This window comes from Salvelinus fontinalis, chromosome 14 (assembly GCF_029448725.1).
Source record: "Salvelinus fontinalis isolate EN_2023a chromosome 14, ASM2944872v1, whole genome shotgun sequence".
Lineage (NCBI taxonomy): Eukaryota > Metazoa > Chordata > Actinopteri > Salmoniformes > Salmonidae > Salvelinus > Salvelinus fontinalis.
This window is the reverse complement of record NC_074678.1, coordinates 13,003,331-13,027,052: the sequence shown is the minus strand read 5'-3', so window position 1 is coordinate 13,027,052 and position 23,722 is coordinate 13,003,331. Positions and strand designations below refer to the sequence as shown.

Here is a 23,722-nt window from a genome sequence, read left to right as displayed (position 1 = left end):
CTGAAGTCCCTGTAAGTCCAGCGGTATAAATACTCTCTGAAGTCCCTGTAAGTCCAGCGGTATAAATACTCTCTGAAGTCCCTGTAAGTCCAGGGGTATAAATACTCTCTGAAGTCCCTGTAAGTCCAGCGGTATAAATACTCTCTGAAGTCCCTGTAAGTCCAGCGGTATAAATACTCTCTGAAGTCCCTGTAAGTCCAGGGGTATAAATACTCTCTGAAGTCCCTGTAAGTCCAGGGGTATAAATACTCTCTGAAGTCCCTGTAAGTCCAGCGGTATAAATACTCTCTGAAGTCCCTGTAAGTCCAGCGGTATAAATACTCTCTGAAGTCCCTGTAAGTCCAGGGGTATAAATACTCTCTGAAGTCCCTGTAAGTCCAGGGGTATAAATACTCTCTGAAGTCCCTGTAAGTCCAGGGGTATAAATACTCTCTGAAGTCCAGGGGTATAAATACTCTCTGAAGTCCCTGTAAGTCCAGCGGTATAAATACTCTCTGAAGTCCCTGTAAGTCCAGCGGTATAAATACTCTCTGAAGTCCCTGTAAGTCCAGCGGTATAAATACTCTCTGAAGTCCAGCGGTATAAATACTCTCTGAAGTCCCTGTAAGTCCAGGGGTATAAATACTCTCTGAAGTCCCTGTAAGTCCAGGGGTATAAATACTCTCTGAAGTCCCTGTAAGTCCAGGGGTATAAATACTCTCTGAAGTCCCTGTAAGTCCAGCGGTATAAATACTCTCTGAAGTCCCTGTAAGTCCAGCGGTATAAATACTCTCTGAAGTCCCTGTAAGTCCAGCGGTATAAATACTCTCTGAAGTCCAGCGGTATAAATACTCTCTGAAGTCCCTGTAAGTCCAGGGGTATAAATACTCTCTGAAGTCCCTGTAAGTCCAGGGGTATAAATACTCTCTGAAGTCCAGGGGTATAAATACTCTCTGAAGTCCCTGTAAGTCCAGCGGTATAAATACTCTCTGAAGTCCCTGTAAGTCCAGGGGTATAAATACTCTCTGAAGTCCCTGTAAGTCCAGCGGTATAAATACTCTCTGAAGTCCCTGTAAGTCCAGCGGTATAAATACTCTCTGAAGTCCCTGTAAGTCCAGCGGTATAAATACTCTCTGAAGTCCCTGTAAGTCCAGGGGTATAAATACTCTCTGAAGTCCCTGTAAGTCCAGGGGTATAAATACTCTCTGAAGTCCAGGGGTAAAAATACTCTCTGAAGTCCCTGTAAGTCCAGCGGTATAAATACTCTCTGAAGTCCCTGTAAGTCCAGCGGTATAAATACTCTCTGAAGTCCCTGTAAGTCCAGGGGTATAAATACTCTCTGAAGTCCAGGGGTATAAATACTCTCTGAAGTCCCTGTAAGTCCAGCGGTATAAATACTCTGAAGTCCCTGTAAGTCCAGGGGTATAAATACTCTCTGAAGTCCCTGTAAGTCCAGGGGTATAAATACTCTCTGAAGTCCCTGTAAGTCCAGCGGTATAAATACTCTCTGAAGTCCCTGTAAGTCCAGGGGTATAAATACTCTCTGAAGTCCCTGTAAGTCCAGGGGTATAAATACTCTCTGAAGTCCAGGGGTATAAATACTCTCTGAAGTCCCTGTAAGTCCAGCGGTATAAATACTCTCTGAAGTCCCTGTAAGTCCAGCGGTATAAATACTCTCTGAAGTCCCTGTAAGTCCAGCGGTATAAATACTCTCTGAAGTCCAGCGGTATAAATACTCTCTGAAGTCCCTGTAAGTCCAGGGGTATAAATACTCTCTGAAGTCCCTGTAAGTCCAGGGGTATAAATACTCTCTGAAGTCCCTGTAAGTCCAGCGGTATAAATACTCTCCGAAGTCCCTGTAAGTCCAGCGGTATAAATACTCTCTGAAGTCCCTGTAAGTCCAGCGGTATAAATACTCTCTGAAGTCCAGCGGTATAAATACTCTCTGAAGTCCAGGGGTATAAATACTCTCTGAAGTCCCTGTAAGTCCAGGGGTATAAATACTCTCTGAAGTCCCTGTAAGTCCAGGGGTATAAATACTCTCTGAAGTCCAGGGGTATAAATACTCTCTGAAGTCCCTGTAAGTCCAGCGGTATAAATACTCTCTGAAGTCCCTGTAAGTCCAGGGGTATAAATACTCTCTGAAGTCCCTGTAAGTCCAGCGGTATAAATACTCTCTGAAGTCCCTGTAAGTCCAGCGGTATAAATACTCTCTGAAGTCCCTGTAAGTCCAGCGGTATAAATACTCTCTGAAGTCCCTGTAAGTCCAGGGGTATAAATACTCTCTGAAGTCCCTGTAAGTCCAGGGGTATAAATACTCTCTGAAGTCCAGGGGTATAAATACTCTCTGAAGTCCCTGTAAGTCCAGCGGTATAAATACTCTCTGAAGTCCCTGTAAGTCCAGGGGTATAAATACTCTCTGAAGTCCCTGTAAGTCCAGGGGTATAAATACTCTCTGAAGTCCCTGTAATTCCAGGGGTATAAATACTCTCTGAAGTCCAGCGGTATAAATACTCTCTGAAGTCCCTGTAAGTCCAGGGGTATAAATACTCTCTGAAGTCCATGTAAGTCCAGGGGTATAAATACTCTCTGAAGTCCAGCGGTATAAATACTCTCTGAAGTCCCTGTAAGTCCAGGGGTATAAATACTCTCTGAAGTCCAGGGGTATAAATACTCTCTGAAGTCCAGGGGTATAAATACTCTCTGAAGTCCAGGGGTATAAATACTCTCTGAAGTCCAGGGGTATAAATACTCTCTGAAGTCCAGGGGTATAAATACTCTCTGAAGTCCAGGGGTATAAATACTCTCTGAAGTCCAGGGGTATAAATACTCTCTGAAGTCCAGGGGTATAAATACTCTCTGAAGTCCAGGGGTATAAATACTCTCTGAAGTCCAGGGGTATAAATACTCTCTGAAGTCCAGGGGTATAAATACTCTCTGAAGTCCAGGGGTATAAATACTCTCTGAAGTCCCTGTAAGTCCAGCGGTATAAATACCATTTTATTATTTAGTTGACCCCAAGAAGAAACGCTGCTGCTTCGGCAAAAGCTAACGGAGATCCAAATAAAGTAAAGCAGTGGTCACCAACCTTTTCTGAGTCAAGATCACTTTCGCAGCAAGCCGACAACTACCGCTCAGAAATATAGATTTTTAAACATGACTTTAAAAATGTAACCTAATAAAAACAGTTCTGTAGGAATGAGGTTTGTGCAGTAGGCCTAATACATTATCATAGCATATTGGCTATATACCTGGCCTAATACATTATCATAGCATATTGGCTATATACCTGGCCTAATACATTATCATAGCATATTGGCTATATACCTGGCCTAATACGTTATCATAGCATATTGGCTATATACCTACCAATAATGTTCTTATAACCATGTGCGCTGAGAGTCGGGAAGCAAGTTCAGGGAGAGCATCATTTAATGAACAAAACAACGAAACATGCACAACGCACAGACAGGAAACAGAAACAATGACGAAGGAACAAAAGGGGAGTGACATATATAGGGCAGGTAATCAAGGAGGTGATGGAGTCCAGGTGAGTGTCAATATGCGCAGATGCAAGTAAAGATGGTGACAGGTGTGCACCATAACGAGCTGCCTGGTGACCTAGAGGCCGGAGGGGGAGCACACGTGACAGTACCCCCTCCCCGACGCTCCTACCGCAGGACGCCAACCAAGATGACGATCCTGGGGATCAGGAGCGGACCGGTCAAAATGGGAACACTTTGCCTACCCGGTGCGCAGGGCTTCTGAATCAAGTGCACCTACCGCCAACAGGGCTTCTGAATCAAGTGCACCTACCACCAACAGGGCTTCTGAATCAAGTGCACCTACCGTCAACAGGGCTTCTGAATCAAGTGCACCTACCACCAACAGGGCTTCTGAATCAAGTGCACCTACCGCCAACAGGGCTTCTGAATCAAGTGCACCTACCGCCAACAGGGCTTCTGAATCAAGTGCACCTACCGCCAACAGGGCTTCTGAATCAAGTGCACCTACCGCCAACAGGGCTTCTGAATCAAGTGCACCTACCTCCAACAGGGCTTCTGAATCAAGTGCACCTACCGCCAACAGGGCTTCTGAATCAAGTGCACCTACCGCCAACAGAGCAACACCAATGATATAAAGTTCAAGGCTTTATTGTTGACTTTTCTGTAGAAATGTTTGGTGATCGACTAAGAATGCCTCAAAGATCGACTCTCTCCTGTCCCAGCTGTACATTGTAGAATAATAGTGAAGATATCAAAACTATGAAATAACACATATGGAGTCATGTAGTAAACAAAAAAAAGTGTTATTTTATATTTGAGATTCTTCAAAGTCTTCAAAACCCTTTGACTTGACAGCTTTACACACTCTTGGCATTCTCTCAATCTAATCAATTTAAAAATTAATCTCTCCAGAAATAAGTCTCTCACTGTTGCCGCCTGCTACCGACCCCCCTCAGCTCCCAGCTGTGCCCTGGACACCATCTGTGAATTGATCGCTCCCCATCTAGCTTCAGAGTTTGTTCTGTTAGGTGACCTAAACTGGGATATGCTTAACACCCCGGCAGTCCTACAATCTAAGCTTGATGCCCTCAATCTCACACAAATCATCAAGGAACCCACCAGGTACAACCCTAAATCCGTAAACATGGGCACCCTAATAGACATTATCCTGGCCAACTTGCCCTCCAAATACACTTCTGCTGTCTTCAATCAAGATCTCAGCGATCACTGCCTCATTGCCTGTATCCGCCACGGGTCCACGGTCAAACGACCACCCCTCATCACTGTCAAACGCTCCCTGAAACACTTCTGCGAGCAGGCCTTTCTAATCGACCTGGCCCGGGTACCCCGGAAGGATATTGACCTCATCCCGTCAGTTGAGGATGCCTGGTCATTCTTTAAAAGTTACTTCCTCACCATATTAGACAAGCATGCTCCGTTCAAAAAATGCAGAACCAAGAACAGATATAGCCCTTGGTTCACTCCAGACCTGACTGCCCTCGACCAGCACAAAAACATCCTGTGGCGAACTGCGATAGCATCGAAGAGCCCCCGTGATATGCAACTGTTCAGGGAAGTCAGGAACCAATACACGCAGTCAGTCAGGAAAGCAAAGGCCAGCTTTTTCAAGCAGAAATTTGCATCCTGTAGCTCTAACTCCAAAAAGTTCTGGGATACTGTAAAGTCCATGGAAAACAAGAGCACCTCCTCCCAGCTGCCCACTGCACTGAGGCTAGATAACACGGTCACCACTGATAAGTCCGTGATAATCGAAAACTTCAACAAACATTTCTCAATGGCTGGCCATGCCTTCCACCTGGCGACTCCAACCTTGGCCAACAGCCCCGCCCCCCCCGCTGCTACTCGCCCAAGCCTCCCCAGCTTCTCCTTTACCCATATCCAGATAGCAGATGTTCTGAAAGAGCTGGAAAACCTGGACCCATACAAATCAGCTGTGCTTGACAATCTGGACCCCCTATTTCTGAAACTGTCCGCCGCCATTGTCGCACCCCCTATTACCAGCCTGTTCAACCTCTCCTTCGTATCATCTGAGATCCCCAAGGATTGGAAAGCTGCCGCTGTCATCCCCCTCTTCAAAGGGGGAGACACCCTGGACCCAAACTGTTACAGACCTATATCCATCCTGCCCTGCCTAGCTAAGGTCTTCGAAAGCCAAGTCAACAAACAGATCACTGACCATCTCGAATCCCACCGTACCTTCTCCGCTGTGCAATCCGGTTTCCGAGCCGGTCACGGGTGCACCTCAGCCACGCTCAAGGTACTAAACGATATCATAACCGCCATCGATAAAAGACATTACTGTGCAGCCGTCTTCATCGACCTGGCCAAGGCTTTCGACTCTGTCAATCACCATATTCTTATCGGCAGACTCAATAGCCTCGGTTTTTCTAATGACTGCCTTGCCTGGTTCACCAACTACTTTGCATACAGAGTTCAGTGTGTCAAATCGGAGGGCATGCTGTCCGGTCCTCTGGCAGTCTCTATGGGGGTACCACAGGGTTCAATTCTCGGGCCGACTCTTTTCTCTGTATACATCAATGATGTTGCTCTTGCTGCGGGCGATTCCCTGATCCACTTCTACGCAGACGACACCATTCTGTATACTTCCGGCCCTTCCCTGGACACTGTGTTATCTAACCTCCAAACGAGCTTCAATGCCATACAACACTCCTTCCGTGGCCTCCAACTGCTCTTAAATGCTAGTAAAACCAAATGCATGCTTTTCAACCGTTCGCTGCCTGCACCCGCACGCCCGACTAGCATCACCACCCTGGACGGTTCCGACCTAGAATATGTGGACATCTATAAGTACCTAGGTGTCTGGCTAGACTGCAAACTCTCCTTCCAGACTCATATCAAACATCTCCAATCCAAAATCAAATCTAGAGTCGGCTTTCTATTCCGGAACAAAGCCTCCTTCACTCACGCCGCCAAACTTACCCTAGTAAAACTGACTATCCTACCGATCCTCGACTTCGGCGATGTCATCTACAAAATAGCTTCCAATACTCTACTCAGCAAACTGGATGCAGTTTATCACAGTGCCATCCGTTTTGTTACTAAAGCACCTTATAAGACCCACCACTGCGACCTGTATGCCTTAGTCGGCTGGCCCTCGCTACATGTTCGTCGTCAGACCCACTGGCTCCAGGTCATCTACAAGGCTATGGTAGGTAAAGTGCCGCCTTATCTCAGTTCACTGGTCACGATGGCTACACCCACCCGTAGCACGCGCTCCAGCAGGTGTATCTCACTGATCATCCCTAAAGCCAAAACCTCATTTGGACGCCTTTCCTTCCAGTTCTCTGCTGCCTGCGACTGGAACGAATTGCAAAAATCTCTGAAGTTGGAGACTTTTATCTCCCTCAACAACTTTAAAAATCTGCTATCCGAGCAGCTAACCGATCGCTGCAGCTGTACATAGTCCATCGGTATATAGCCCACCCAATTTACCTACCTCATCCCCATACTGTTTTCATTTTTTTACTTTTCTGCTCTTTTGCACACCAGTATCTCTTCTTGCACATGATCATCTGATGATTTATCACTCCAGTGTTAATCTGCTAAATTGTAATTATTCGATTTATTGCCTACCTCATGCCTTTTGCACACATTGTATATAGATTCTCTTTTTTCTACCATGTTATTGACTTGTTTATTGTTTACTCCATGTGTAACTCTGTGTTGTTGTCTGTTCACAATGCTATGCTTTATCTTGGCCAGGTCGCAGTTGTAAATGAGAACTTGTTCTCAACTAGCCTACCTGGTTAAATAAAGGTGAAATAAATAAAAAAAAAAAAAAAAAATCAGCCATAGGAGGTAGTCACCTGGAATGCATTTCAATTAACAGGTGAGCCTTGTTAAAAGTTATAGTGGCATTTCTTTCCTTCTTAATGTGTCTAAGCCAATCAGTTGTGTTGTCCTTTATATAAAGGGGGAGATCAAGCTGATCCTAAATGTTATAGGCCTATTTCTATTTTGCCCTGTTTATCAAAAGTGTTGGAAAAACATGTCAATAATCAACTGACTGGCTTTTCTTGATGTCTATAGTATTCTCTCTGGTTTGCAGTCTGGTTTCCGCTCAGGTTATGGATGTGTCACTGCAACTTTAAAGGTCCTCAATGATGTCACCATTGCCCTTAATTCTAAGCAATGTTGTGCTGCTATTTTTATTGACTTGGCCAAAGCTTTCGATATGGTAGACCATACTACCCGTGGTGTCAAAGGTTGTTGAAAAGTGTGTAGCAGAACAACTGCCCACCTCAACAACAGCCCCTTCACATTACACTCCATGCAGTTTGGCTTCAGAGCGAAACACTCCACAGAAACTGCCATTTTCTTCTGGAAAATGTGAAGTCCAAGATGGACAAAGGGGGCGTTGTTGGGGCTGTGTTTCTGGACCTAAGGAAGGCTTGTGATACTGTTACCATGAGGTTCTAATCACAAAATTGTCCAAGTTCAACTTTTCCCCCGATGCCTTGAGATGGATGAAATCCTACCTTGAAGGCAGAACTCAGTGTGTCAGAGTGAGCAATGAGCTGTCGCCCCACTCTTAGCTATGATGTGGGTGTGCCCCAAGGGTCAATACTGGGGCCCCTCCTGTTCAGCCTGTACATTAATGATCTGCCTTCTGTCTGTACTGGGTCTGTAGTTCAGCCTGTACATCAATGATCTGCCTTCTGTCTGTACTGGGTCTGACGTTCAAATGTATGCAGATGATACAGTGATATATGTGCATGTAAAGAGTGACTCACTACTGTAATGGTCCAGGTTACAAAGTGGCTCAGTGACTCACTACTGTACTGGTCCAGGTTACAAAGTGGCTCAGTGACTCACTACTGTAATGGTCCAGGTTACAGAGTGACTCAGTGACTCACTACTGTAATGGTCCAGGTTACAAAGTGGCTCAGTGACTCACTACTGTAATGGTCCAGGTTACAAAGTGGCTCAGTGACTCACTACTGTAATGGTCCAGGTTACAAAGTGGCTCAGTGACTCACTACTGTAATGGTCCAGGTTACAAAGTGGCTCAGTGACTCACTACTGTAATGGTCCAGGTTACAAAGTGGCTCAGTGACTCACTACTGTAATGGTCCAGGTTACAAAGTGGCTCAGTGACTCACTACTGTAATGGTCCAGGTTACAGAGTGACTCAGTGACTCACTACTGTAATGGTCCAGGTTACAAAGTGGCTCAGTGACTCTACTGTAATGGTCCAGGTTACAAAGTGGCTCAGTGACTCACTACTGTAATGGTCCAGGTTACAAAGTGGCTCAGTGACTCACTACTGTAATGGTCCAGGTTACAAAGTGGCTCAGTGACTCACTACTGTAATGGTCCAGGTTACAAAGTGGCTCAGTGACTCACTACTGTAATGGTCCAGGTTACAAAGTGGCTCAGTGACTCACTACTGTAATGGTCCAGGTTACATAGTGACTCAGTGACTCACTACTGTAATGGTCCAGGTTACAAAGTGGCTCAGTGACTCACTACTGTAATGGTCCAGGTTACAAAGTGGCTCAGTGACTCACTACTGTAATGGTCCAGGTTACAAAGTGGCTCAGTGACTCGTGTTTGCATCTCAATGTGAAAAAAACTGTTTGCATGTTCTTCACAAAGAGGGAAACGGATGCTACTGAGCCAGATGTCTGTGTGTCAGGGGAGAAGCTCCAGCTGGTATCTGATGCTACTGAGCCAGATGTCTGTGTGTCAGGGGAGAAGCTCCAGATGTCTGTGTGTCAGGGGAGAAGCTCCAGATGTCTGTGTGTCAGGGGAGAAGCTCCAGCTGGTATCTGATGCCACTGAGCCAGATGTCTGTGTGTCAGGGGAGAAGCTCCAGCTGGTATCTGATGCTACTGAGCCAGATGTCTGTGTGTCAGGGGAGAAGCTCCAGATGTCTGTGTGTCAGGGGAGAGGCTCCAGCTGGTATCTGATGCTACTGAGCCAGATGTCTGTGTCAGGGGAGACGCTGGTAAGAAGAACGCCCCTCTCCCCACAGGTGTGATTACTACCTCTGAGGGTTTAGAGCTTGAGGTAGTCACCTCATACAAGTACTTGGGAGTATGGCTGGACTGTACACTGTCCTTCTCTCAGGACATAACAAAACTACAGGCTCAAGTTAAATCTAGACTTGGTTTCCTCTATCGTAATCGCTCCTCTTTCACCCCAGCTGCCAAACTAACCCTGATTCAGATAACCATCCTACCCATGCTAGATTACGGAGACATAATTTATAGATCAGCAGGTAAGGGTGCTCTTGAGCAGCTAGATGTTATTTACCATTCGGCCATCAGATTTGCCACCAATGCTCCTTACAGGACACATCACTGCACTCTATACTCCTCTGTAAACGGTTCATCTCTGTATACCCGTCGCAAGACCCACTGGTTGATGCTTATTTATAAAACCCTCTTAGGCCTCACTCCCCCCTATCTGAGATATCTACTGCAGCCTTCATCCTCCACATACAACACCCGTTCTGCCAGTCACATTCTGTTAAAGGTCCCCAAAGCACACACATCCCTGGGTCGTTCCTCTTTCAGTTCACTGCAGCTAGCGACTGGAATGAGCTGCAACAAACACTCAAACTGGACAGTTTTATCTCAATCTCTTCATTCAAAGACTCAATCATGGACACTCTTACTGACAGTTGTGGCTGCTTTGCGTGATGTATTGTTGTCTCTACCTTCTTGCCCTTTGTGCTGTTGTCGGTGCCCAATAATGTACCCTGTTTTGTGCTGCTCCATGTTGTGTTGCTACCATGCTGTGTTGTCATGTGTTGCTACCATGTTGTTGACATGTGTTGCTACCATGCTGTGTTGTCATGTGTTGCTACCATGCTGTGTTGTCATGTGTTGCTACCATGTTGTTGACATGTGTTGCTACCATGTTGTTGTCATGTGTTGCTACCATGTTGTTGACATGTGTTGCTACCATGTTGTTGACATGTGTTGCTACCATGTTGTTGTCATGTGTTGCTACCATGTTGTTGTCATGTGTTGCTACCATGTTGTTGTCATGTGTTGCTACCATGTTGTTGTCATGTGTTGCTACCATGTTGTTGTCATGTGTTGCTACCATGTTGTTGTCTTAGGTCTCTCTTTATGTAGTGTTGTGTCTCTATTGTCGTGATGTGTGTTTTGTCCTATATTTTAATTTAATGTATTTCTTTTTTTAATCCCTGCCCCCGTCCCCGCAGGAGGCCTTTTGGTAGGCCGTCATGGTAAATAAGAATTTGTTCTTAACTCTTGGGTAGGGGGCAGTATTTTTGATGAAAAGCATACCAAAATTAAACTGCCAGCTACTCATCCCCAGAAGATAAGATATGCATATTGTTAGTAGATTTGGATAGAAAACACTCTGAAGTTTCTAAAACTGTTTGAATCATGTCTGTAAGTATAACAGAACTTATTAAGCAGGCAAAACCATTCAGGGGGGACAAACCATTCAGATGTTTTTTTTTGGTGAGGTCACTCTCTGTTCAATGAGAAAAGAGATCTGGGAAACCAGATTTCTAAGGGAACTTCTTGCAGTTCCTACCGCTTCCACTGGATGTCAACAGTCTTTAGAAATTGGTTGAGGTTATTCCTTTGTGTAATGAAGAAGTACGGCCATCTTGAAGGAGGGTCACTCGAAGTGTCCTGTTTGTTAGAAGCGCGGGACCAGAAAGCTAGCTACAGTTAGTTTTAATCCTGTATTGAACACAGATCATCCCGTCTTCAATTTTATCGATTATTTACGTAAGAAAATACCTAAAGTTGTTTGAAATTTGCAGTTTGTTGTGCGCCGTGTGAAACAGCATGGATTCGAACCAGGGACTGTAGTGACGCCTCTTACACTGAGATGCAGTGCCTTACACCGCTGTGTCCATGTGTGTGTGTTAACTATTGTGAAACGTGACAAAATATCTCAAAGGTTACCTGTAACCTTTGCAAAAAAGCAAGCCAATGCCAAGAGAGACGGAGTCCCTCGTTGTCCTATCCTAGTATTGTTGTCTAGCTACATAGTATAGTCTACTGCAAATACTCCTGTTATTAGTTATGGCCAGCCAGGTATGTTCCAGAACACACACAACCTTATCAGCCTTACAAGCCATTTCATCTTACCTACCCCCATGTGCTCCTGAGTCCTTGTGCTCTGACCTTTTAGTTGGTTAATAAATAACCAGACCTGGAAACCTTGTCTTCAACCATCATTCCTGCAGTCTACAGATTAGAGGTCGACCCATTATGATTTTTCAATGCCGATACCGATATCGATTATTGGAGGGCCAAAAAAGCCGATACCGATTAAATCGGACGTTTTTTTTTTTTTTTTTGTAATAATGACAATTACAACAATACTGAATGAACACTTATTTTAACTTAATATAATACATCAATAAAATCAATTTAGCCTCAAATAAATAATGAAACGTTCAATTTGGTTTAAATAATGCAAAAACAAAGTGTTGGAGAAGAAAGTAAAAGTGCAATATGTGCCATGTAAGAAAGCTAACGTTTAAGTTCCTTGCTCAGAACATGAGAAAGCTGGTGGTATATGAAAGCTGGTGGTTCCTTTTAACATGAGTCTTCAATATTCCCAGTTAAGAAGTTTTAGGTTGTAGTTATTTTAGGAATTATAGGACTATTTCTCTCTATACGATTTGTATTTCATATACCTTTGACTATTGGATGTTCTTCTAGGCACTTTAGTATTGCCAGTGTAACAGTATAGCTTCCATCCCTCTCCTCGCCGCTACCTGGGCTCGAACCAGGAACACATCGACAACAGCCACCCTCGAAGCAGCGTTACCCATGCAGAGCAAGGGGAACAACTACTCCAAGTCTCAGAGCGAGTGACGTTTGAAACGCTATTAGCGCGCGCTAACTAGCTAGCCATTTCACATCGGTTACACCAGCCTAATCTCGGGAGTTGATAGGCTTGAAGTCATAAACAGCGCAATGCTTGAAGCATTGCGAAGAGCTGCTGCCAAAACGCACAAAAGTGCTGTTTGAATGAATGCTTACGAGCCTGCTGGTGCCTACCACCGCTCAGTCAGACTGCTCTATCAAATCATAGACTTAATTATAACATAATAACACACAGAAATACGAGCCTTTGGTCATTAATATGGTCGAATCCGGAAACTATCATCTCGAAAACAAAACATTTATTATTTCAGTGAAATACTGAACCGTTCCGTATTTTATCTAACGGGTGGCATCCATAAGTCTAAATATTCCTGTTACATTGCACAACCTTCAATGTTATGTCATAATTACGTAAAATTCTGGCAAATTAGTTCGCAATGAGCCAGGCGGCCCAAACTGCTGCATATACCCTGACTCTGCGTGCAATGAACGCAAGAGAAGTGACACAATTTCACCTGGTTAATATTGCCTGCTAACCTGGATTTATTTTAGTTAAATATGCAGGTTTAAAAATATATACTTCTGTGTATTGATTTTAAGAAAGGCATTGATGTTTATGGTTAGGTACACGTTGGAGCATCGACAGTCATTTTTCGCGAATGCCACCGCATCGATTATATGCAATGCAGGACACGCTAGATAAACTAGTAATATCATCAACCATGTGGAGTTATAACTAGTGATTATAATTGATTGATTGATTGTTTTTTATAAGATAAGTTTAAAGCTAGTTAGCAAATTACCTTGGCTTCTTACTGCATTCGCGTAATAGGCGGGCTCCTCGTGAGGCAGGTGGTTAGAGCGTTGGACTAGTTAACTGTAAGGTTGCAAAATTGAATCCCTGAGCTGACAAGGTGAAAATCTGTCGTTCTGCCCCTGAACAAGGCAGTTAACCCACTGTTCCGAGGCCGTCATTGAAAATTTAAGAATGTGTTCTTAACTGACTTGCCTAGTTAAATAAAGGTGTAAAAAAAAAAATATAATAATAATAATAATATCGATTTCCGATTGTTATGAAAACTTGAAATCGGCACTAATTAATCGGCCATTCCGATTAATCGGTCGACCTCTACTACAGATGCACCATTGTGATCACTCCTCAACCTAGCCTAAGGGGTCACTCCTCAACCTAGCCTAAGGGGTCACTCCTCAACCTAGCCTAAGGGGTCACTCCTCAACCTAGCCTAAGGGGTCACTCCTCAACCTAGCCTAAGGGGTCACTCCTCAACCTAGCCTAATACTCTGACTACACCGCTCGCGTCGCAAAATTAATGTAGAAATCTATATTATTCAATTATTGCACCCACACTGCTCGCGAACGAGTGTCTGCGTTGCCAAGCGCTAAAATAGAAGTCAGTTCTATTTGTGGCGCAGATCGCGCTGCAAGTCCTGCCTCTCCCATCTCCTCATTAGTTTATAGAAGCAGGTACCGACGTGCCATCTCCTCATTGGTTATCTTCTTATGGCTGCAGGGGCAGTATTGAGTAGCTTGGATCAGAGGTGCCCAGAGTAAACTGCCTGCTTCTCAGTCCCAGTTGCTAATATATGCATATAATTATTAGTATTGGATAGAAAACACTGAAGTTTATAAAACTGTTTGAATGATGTCTGTGAGTATAACAGAATTTAGAAATCCAAACAGGAAGTGGGAAATCTGAGGTTGGTTGATTTTCAACTCTACGCCTATCGGATATGGATCAGTTTGCACTTCCTACGGCTTCCACTAGATGTCAACAGTCGTTAGAACCTTGTCTGATGCTTCTACTGTGAAGTGGGGCCGAAGGAGACAGGAATGAGTCAGGTCTACCATGAGCTGACCATGCTCTGACCATGAGCTGACCATGCTCTGACCATGCGCGTTCACATGAGAGGGAGCTCTGTTCCATCGCACATCTGAAGTCAATGGAATTCTCCGGTTGGAACGTTATTGAAGATTTATGTTAAAAACATCCTAAAGATTGATTCAATACATCGTTTGACATGTTTCTACTGATTGTTACGGAACTTTTTGACATTTCATCTGCTTTTAGTGACGCGCTTCCTGACTTTGGATTTGTTTCCCAAACACGCTAACAAAAATAGCTATTTGGACATATATGATGGACATTACCGAACAAAACAAACATTTGGGAGTGGGAGTCCTGGGAGTGCATTCCGGTGAAGATCAGCAAAGGTAAGTGAAGATTTATAATGCTATTTATGAGTTTTGTTGACTGCACAATTTGGCGGGTAACTGTATGGCTTCCTTTTGTGGCTGAACGCTGTTCTCAGATTATTGAATAGTGTGCTTTTGCCGTAAAGGTTTTTTAAATCTGACACAGCGGTTGCATTAAGAACAAGTGTATCTTTAATTCTATGTAAAACATGTATCTTTCATCAAAGTTTATGATGAGTATTTATGCAATTTCTCCGGATATTTTGGAGGCATTTCTGAACAAGGCGCCAATGTAAACTGAGGTTTTTGGATATAAATATTAACTTTATTGAACAAAACATACATGTATTGTGTAACATGAAGTCCTATGAGTGTCATCTGATGAAGATCATCAAAGGTTAGTGATTAATTTTATCTCTATTTCTGCTTTTTGTGACTCCTGTCTATGGCTGGAAAAATGGCTGTGTCTTTCTGTGATTTTGCAGTGACCTAACAATCGTGTGTGGTGCTTTCGCTGTAAAGCCTTTTTGAAATCGGACACTGTGGTGGGATTAGAAAGAAGTCCATCTTTAAAATGGTGTGAAATACTTGTATGCTTGAGGAATTTTAATTATGAGATTTCTGTTGTTTGAATTTGGCGCCCTGCACTTTCACTGGCTGTTGTCATATCGATCCCGTTAACGGGATTGCAGCCATAAGAAGTTATACCTACGTGTGTGACTGAAAGACGAATGAGGTCGGTGGAGGTAATGCACCTAATTTATGAAAGTTGCCAATCACAATATAAAGTCCAGAGAAGAAAAGGCCTGGAAGGAGGAGAGATGACTAGAAACGTTTTATGTGTGGATTAATTGTCGGAGTAGAGGACCTTGTGCATTTCAGGTAAAATAACAACTCAAGGCAAAACCCCTAGGGTTGGCCTGGATAAACTGACCCTGGATTACAGTCAAGGGGGCTTAAACCTCCCCAACTTTAGAATGTACTACTGGGCAGCACAGTCTAGGTTTCTGGCTCAGAGGTTTGACAAGGGTCCCTCTCCCTCATGGTTGAACATTGAAAAGCTTGAGGTAAATGATGACACTGGGGCAGAATTGTTTTACAAATGGGACAGAAAATCTATAAAAACCATCACAGACAACCCTTTAATCATACATTCTGTCCTGGCATGGTGCAAACTGCATGAGCTGTTCGGACGAGGGGGATTCCTTTCCCCTAAAACCCCTTTATGGAACAATAGATTGATCCCTATGTTTTTCCAGAATAGTAACTTTAGACTATGGTCTGATAAGGGGGATCACTCTTCTGGAGCATTGTTACGAGGAGGGAGTTCTTATGTCTTTTGATCAGCTGAAACAGAAATACCACTTGCCTAACAGGGACTTCTTTAGCTACCTACAACTACGAAACTTTATTAGGGTGACTCTCACGGGACAATGGAACCTACCTAAGATGTCACCTATTGAACAACTCTGCCACGCAGACCAACCACTGTTCAAGACCATTTCCCGTGTTTACGATGCTCTTATGTCAGGACTAACACTGCCTGGGCTAGATAAACCCCGACTTAGATGGGAAAAAGATCTGGGTATTGATCTTGATGAGGGTCTATGGAGTGACCTATGCAGGGATGGTGTTACATCCACATTGAACTCCAGATACAGACTGATTCAGTTTAATTTCCTCCATCAGCTCTATATCACCTCATCTAGACTGCACAAGTTCAACCCTGATATCTCCTCCCTATGTTTTAGATGTGGCTCAGATGAAGGAACATTCCTCCATTCCACTTGGCAGTGTTCAAAACTACACGGTCTCTGGCAGGGGGTATGCGATACCATATCCTCAATTCATGGGGTTGCATTCCCTTCAGACCCGGAAGTCTGTCTAGTGGGCAACTTTACTAACACCAATCTTAGGCAAAGCCACGCTATAAAGCTAACAGAAATATTGCTAGCGATTGCCAAGAAATGTATCGCCTTGAAATGGAAACTGGATTCCCCCCTGCCAGTTGCAATGTGGCTATCAGAAGTTAATAGTTGTATCCCACTGGAGAAAATTACTTACCGCTTGAGGAATAAGTTAAATACATTTTACAGAATTTGGCAACCTTTTATTGACTATATGGAGAATCTCCCCCCACATCACATTGAATGAATCTCTATATTATCCTTATATAATGTTTCACACGTAATGTATAATATGTAGCCTACAGCAGGTGACTATATGATCCAATGTCTCATTATATATTTCTTTTATTGTATGTTTGTATATATAATTAGTTTTATTTTTTCTTTCTTTGTTACGCTCATCTGTCACTGTCACTTTGTCCTATTGTTGTCTAATATCTTTTCACGTTTGTCTTGAATGTTGTTAATTGGAAAATGCAAAAATAAAATATATTTAAAAAAAAAATAACTCAATGCTTATATCCCCGGAGCCTAAGACGTCACTCCTCAACCTAGCCTAAGGTCGTCACTTCTCAACCTAGCCTAAGACGTCACACCTCAACCTAGCCTAAGACGTCACTCCTCAACCTAGCCTAAGGAGTCACTCCCCAACCTAGCCTAAGACGTCACTCCTCAACCTAGCCTAAGACGTCACTCCTCAACCTAGCCTAAGACGTCACACCTCAACCTAGCCTAAGGAGTCACTCCTCAACCTAGCCTAAGGAGTCACTCCCCAACCTAGCCTAAGGAGTCACTCCTCAACCTAGCCTAAGGAGTCACTCCCCAACCTAGCCTAAGACGTCACTCCTCAACCTAGCCTAAGACGTCACTCCTCAACCTAGCCTAAGACGTCACTCCCCAACCTAGCCTAAGACGTCACTCCTCAACCTAGCCTAAGACGTCACTCCTCAACCTAGCCTAAGACGTCACACCTCAACCTAGCCTAAGGTCGTCACTCCTCAACCTAGCCTAAGACGTCATCCCCAACCTAGCCTAAGACGTCACTCCTCAACCTAGCCTAAGACGTCACTCCTCAACCTAGCCTAAGGTCGTCACTCCTCAACCTAGCCTAAGACGTCACTCCTCAACCTAGCCTAAGGTCGTCACTCCTCAACCTAGCCTAAGGCGTCACTCCTCAACCTAGCCTAAGGCGTCACTCCTCAACCTAGCCTAAGGCCGTCACTCCCCAACCTAGCCTAAGGCCGTCACTCCTCAACCTAGCCTAAGGCCGTCACTCCTCAACCTAGCCTAAGGTCGTCACTCCTCAACCTAGCCTAAGACGTCACTCCTCAACCTAGCCTAAGACGTCACTCCCCAACCTAGCCTAAGGAGTCACTCCTCAACCTAGCCTAAGACGTCACTCCCCAACCTAGCCTAAGGCCGTCACTCCTCAACCTAGCCTAAGACGTCACTCCTCAACCTAGCCTAAGGCGTCACTCCTCAACCTAGCCTAAGACGTCACTCCTCAACCTAGCCTAAGGTCGTCACTCCTCAACCTAGCCTAAGGAGTCACTCCTCAACCTAGCCTAAGGTAGTCACTCCTCAACCTAGCCTAAGACGTCACTCCTCAACCTAGCCTAAGATGGTCCATCCTCGTCCTTTTCTTTACACGTTCCAAATGTTTTTTAACAGTGCGAATCAGTGCGAGTTCTGCTCAGCTCAAGGTGAAGAGTGGAAAAAATGGAAGGAATGAATCCGAGCCTCGGCATTATGACCTGTGGAAGGTTCCAGCGAGGCATGTTTTTTATTGGCCTTGTCAGGCGTGATCGTAACTTCTTCAGTGGAGCAGAGAGCTACTCCCCATAGAGATGCTGTACTGAGAGTAAAGTCATAACACGCAGGAACATTTGAACCAACAATGAGTTGGACAGTGACTCAGTTTCGAGACCTACGGGCCCTTGTGGTGCACTACAACAAGGATAGGAGGCCAGTATCTCACCTTGTCATAGAAGTCAGAGGAGGGGGAGGATAGGAGGCCAGTATCTCACCTTGTCATAGAAGTCAGAGGAGGGGGAGGATAGGAGGCCAGTATCTCACCTTGTCATAGAAGTCAGAGGAGGGGGAGGATAGGAGGCCAGTATCTCACCTTGTCATAGAAGTCAGAGGAGGGGGAGGATAGGAGGCCAGTATCTCACCTTGTCATAGAAGTCAGAGGAGGGGGAGGATAGGAGGCCAGTATCTCACCTTGTCATAGAAGTCAGAGGAGGGGGAGGATAGGAGGCCAGTATCTCACCTTGTCATAGAAGTCAGAGGAGGGGGAGGATAGGAGGCCAGTATCTCACCTTGTCAGAGGAGGGGGAGGATAGGAGGCCAGTATCTCACCTTGTCAGAGGAGGGGGAGGATAGGAGGCCAGTATCTCACCTTGTCATAGAAGTCAGAGGAGGGGGAGGATAGGAGGCCAGTATCTCACCTTGTCATAGAAGTCAGAGGAGGGGGAGGATAGGAGGCCAGTATCTCACCTTGTCATAGAAGTCAGAGGAGGGGGAGGATAGGAGGCCAGTATCTCACCTTGTCATAGAAGTCAGAGGAGGGGGAGGATAGGAGGCCAGTATCTCACCTTGTCATAGAAGTCAGAGGAGGGGGAGGATAGGAGGCCAGTATCTCACCTTGTCATAGAAGTCAGAGGAGGGGGAGGATAGGAGGCCAGTATCTCACCTTGTCATAGAAGTCAGAGGAGGGTGAGGATAGGAGGCCAGTATCTCACCTTGTCATAGAAGTCAGAGGAGGGGGAGGATAGGAGGCCAGTATCTCACCTTGTCATAGAAGTCAGAGGAGGGGGAGGATAGGAGGCCAGTATCTCACCTTGTCATAGAAGTCAGAGGAGGGGGAGGATAGGAGGCCAGTATCTCACCTTGTCATAGAAGTCAGAGGAGGGGGAGGATAGGAGGCCAGTATCTCACCTTGTCAGAGGAGGGGGAGGATAGGAGGCCAGTATCTCACCTTGTCAGAGGAGGGGGAGGATAGGAGGCCAGTATCTCACCTTGTCAGAGGAGGGGGAGGATAGGAGGCCAGTATCTCACCTTGTCATAGAAGTCAGAGGAGGGTGAGGATAGGAGGCCAGTATCTCACCTTGTCATAGAAGTCAGAGGAGGGGGAGGATAGGAGGCCAGTATCTCACCTTGTCATAGAAGTCAGAGGAGGGTGAGGATAGGAGGCCAGTATCTCACCTTGTCAGAGGAGGGGGAGGATAGGAGGCCAGTATCTCACCTTGTCATAGAAGTCAGAGGAGGGGGAGGATAGGAGGCCAGTATCTCACCTTGTCATAGAAGTCAGAGGAGGGGGAGGATAGGAGGCCAGTATCTCACCTTGTCATAGAAGTCAGAGGAGGGGGAGGATAGGAGGCCAGTATCTCACCTTGTCATAGAAGTCAGAGGAGGGGGAGGATAGGAGGCCAGTATCTCACCTTGTCAGAGGAGGGGGAGGATAGGAGGCCAGTATCTCACCTTGTCATAGAAGTCAGAGGAGGGGGAGGATAGGAGGCCAGTATCTCACCTTGTCATAGAAGTCAGAGGAGGGGGAGGATAGGAGGCCAGTATCTCACCTTGTCATAGAAGTCAGAGGAGGGGGAGGATAGGAGGCCAGTATCTCACCTTGTCATAGAAGTCAGAGGAGGGTGAGGATAGGAGGCCAGTATCTCACCTTGTCATAGAAGTCAGAGGAGGGGGAGGATAGGAGGCCAGTATCTCACCTTGTCATAGAAGTCAGAGGAGGGGGAGGATAGGAGGCCAGTATCTCACCTTGTCATAGAAGTCAGAGGAGGGTGAGGATAGGAGGCCAGTATCTCACCTTGTCATAGAAGTCAGAGGAGGGGGAGGATAGGAGGCCAGTATCTCACCTTGTCATAGAAGTCAGAGGAGGGGGAGGATAGGAGGCCAGTATCTCACCTTGTCATAGAAGTCAGAGGAGGGGGAGGATAGGAGGCCAGTATCTCACCTTGTCAGAGGAGGGTGAGGATAGGAGGCCAGTATCTCACCTTGTCATAGAAGTCAGAGGAGGGGGAGGATAGGAGGCCAGTATCTCACCTTGTCATAGAAGTCAGAGGAGGGGGAGGATAGGAGGCCAGTATCTCACCTTGTCATAGAAGTCAGAGGAGGGTGAGGACCTCTCGTGGACTGGGGCTGGTTTGGTCCTCCCATCTCCTCCAGGATCCAGGATGTTATCAGCAGAGTGGGAGCGTCCTGAGCCTCTGGTCTCAGCTGCTTTCCTCTGGGTGTTCCAGGTGGTCTCGTACTCAGCAAAGGTCCCCAGTCTCTGCAGCTCCAGTCTCTGCTGTCTGTGGTCCTGTCCCTGACACTCTCTCTGGTCCTTCCTGCCGCTGGACATGTCACAATCACCCCTGGCTGTCTCTTTACCCTCTCCCCAGTCCTCTACAGGGCCTGGCAGGGCAGTTTTAGGGAGGGGTCTGGTGAAGGCAGGTCTGGCGGTGGAGCGTCGGTTCAGCAAGGCGCCTGCAGCCTCAGGGGGGGTCTGCTCCTCCTCCACCCCCACCTCATTGATTTTGTCTGGCTCAGAGAAACACCGTACCTTCTTCTCCGTGGTGAAACGCTTCCTGCTTCCGATACGGGTCACCTGACTCTGGGCAGAGCCAGACCTGGCTGGGAGGCCCTCAGAGAGGCTGGACAGGGGGTTAGAGTTGTCGCTCCTCCCCAGACCAGAGGAGGAGTCCGGCGGGGACCCTGGCTCCGCCCCAGGGTGCTCCAGAAGGACAGGCTCCAGATCTCTCCTTCTAAAGGAGGTGGCCTTCAGCACACGGGCCTGCGCCTCCTTCAGATGATCCTTATAGGTGGAGGTGAAGGAGCCATCTGAAGAAGAGGTGGTGTCTTTGGGCCTCCAGACCTCTGGCACCTCATGGTCCTCCTCCGCCTCACAGGGTCCACTCAGGGAGGCAGCGCTCTTACTCTTCTGCAGCTGGGCTCGTCTCATCTGGATCTCATTCCTCAGGGTGGTGGCGTACCGGTCAGTCCTGGTGCACTGGTTACCGGAGAGATCTCCAGTCTCCCCACTGGAACCCCCTGACCCCAGGGAAGTGAGTGACTTCTTATCTCCTCTACCCTGTACGATGCTCACTGCACTCCTCCTTTCACCGCCACCCTCCAAACCCTCCTCTCTGCCCCCTCCACCCCTCCTGTCGTCAGTCTTGACCAGCAGGGCCTGGGTGACCGGTTGACCAGGCTGTCTGGCCGTCACACAGTAGTACCGGCTGTCTTCAGTGCTGTCTGGGGTCTGGCTGTAGAGCTGGGTGTTCTGGGTACTGTAGTTGGGGGTCTGGCTGTAGAGCAGGGTGTTCTGGGTACTGTAGTTGGGGGTCTGGCTGTAGAGCTGGGTGTTCTGTGCATTTTCGTTGGTGGGGAGCTCCTGCATGCTGCTGTAGCAGCCGCTGACGTTCCGCTGTTTGGGGACAGACCAAGTCCTGGGGTGGGAGTAGAGAGAGCTCTCATTACTGTACTGTCTCTGGTGGCAGGGCAGGTAGGTAGGGTGGGGCTGGCCCAGCCTGACATCACTACTGGATAGAGAGCACAGCTCGTTACAGTTCACCTGGTTCTGATGACAGTTCTTTGGTGAAATGTAAGGAGGGACCATGTTGTTCTTGGAGGGTAGGTTGTGATGGCTACGCCGAGAGTCATTGGCACATTGTGAGTTATCAGAGTCCATTCCTTTGTCCAGTCCTTTACCATGGGCATTGGGCTGGGTGTGAGCACCGGGTCCCTCTGGACAGGCTATAACCAGAACCTTCTCATGGGACTTCGTAGCAGCGAAACTGTCACTGCGTACTGGCGGTGAGGGAGGAGAGGGATCGGAGGTCTTCTTCTTGTCAGGAACGTACCAGACGGGACCACAGCTAGGCCTAGCAGAGCTGGAGGAGTGGGAAGAACCTGGCCCTGACTGCTCCTCTGTCCTGGGGCTGTCCCGGTCCATGCTGGCCCCAAGTCCCACAGCCAGCTGCAGGTACACTGGTCTCTCATCCTGCCTGACCCCCTCACTACTCAGGCTGTGTCTGCCGTTACTGGGACGCCCCCCTGATTCCCACTGGCTCACCTCATACAGCATGTTCTCTATGGAGGCAGCATTGCTCTTAGGGAGGGTGTAGTCTGGTGCCTTAGGGAGGGTGTAGTCTGGTGCCTTAGGGAGGGTGTAGTCTGGTGCCTTAGGGAGGGTGTAGTCTGGTGCCTTAGGGAGGGTGTAGTCTGGTGCCTTAGGGAGGGTGTAGTCTGGTGCCTTAGGGAGGGTGTAGTCTGGTGCCTTAGGGAGGGTGTAGTCTGGTGCCTTGGGGAGGGTGTAGTCTGGTGCCTTGGGGAGGGTGTAGTCTGGTGCCTTGGGGAGGGTGTAGTCTGGTGCCTTGGGGAGGGTGTAGTCTGGTGCCTTGGGGAGGGTGTAGTCTGGTGCCTTGGAGAGGGTGTAGTCTGGTGTCTTGGAGAGGGTGTAGTCTGGTGTCTTGGAGAGGGTGTAGTCTGGTGTCTTGGAGAGGGTGTAGTCTGGTGTCTTGGAGAGGGTGTAGTCTGGTGTCTTGGAGAGGGTGTAGTCTGGTGTCTTGGAGAGGGTGTAGTCTGGTGTCTTGGAGAGGGTGTAGTCTGGTGTCTTGGAGAGGGTGTAGTCTGGTGTCTTGGAGAGGGTGTAGTCTGGTGTCTTGGAGAGGGTGTAGTCTGGGGTACCAGAGTTGGTGGAAAAGGAGCTGTATGCCGAGTCCCTCTTGCCCCCTCCCGGGAGCTCCGTGCTGGTGTTGGACTTGACCGGGGAGAGACATCCTGGGGACAGCTGTCCAGGGGGGTAGGAGACGTCTAGACTGTCCATGCTGCCCAGAGAGCTGAACTGGTCTGACACTCGCCGTAGGTTAGTCTGGTTCTGGTCCCAGCCGGACGAGGAGAGGTTGGTAGAGGAGGAGCTGGGGAAGACAGAGGTGGGAGGAGGGCTGTTTGAGATAGACAATAGCATTATGTAGCACAATAGCATTATGTAAGACAATGCATTATCTAACACAGTACTTGTGGGGACATGCTAGTAGAGGTATTCACGGGTCGACCCCAACCCAATACTTGACCTGGAACCCGGGCGGGTCTGGTTCCAAAATTCTAACTTTCCTGTGGGATGGTTTTTTTCGGGTCTATGTAACTACAGTTGATAGACCCGATTGGACCGGACCACGGCTCTGCTAATAAGGTGAATTTATTGACTTTCAGAAGGCCTAGCCAGCACAAACAGTTAAA

General features: G+C 46.9%; 1 protein-coding gene across 5 annotated transcripts in view; it reads right to left on the bottom strand.

The window, feature by feature from the left end:
- Positions 1-23,722, bottom strand: part of LOC129869502 (protein Shroom2-like) — a 132,398-nt gene that overhangs the window by 53,392 nt on the left and 55,284 nt on the right. For all 5 annotated transcript variants that reach the window (XM_055943963.1, XM_055943967.1, XM_055943965.1 and 2 more), the window contains one exon: positions 20,592-23,400. In XM_055943963.1, coding sequence (XP_055799938.1) covers positions 20,592-23,400 — 2,809 coding nt within the window. The remainder of the gene's footprint in view (positions 1-20,591; positions 23,401-23,722) is intronic.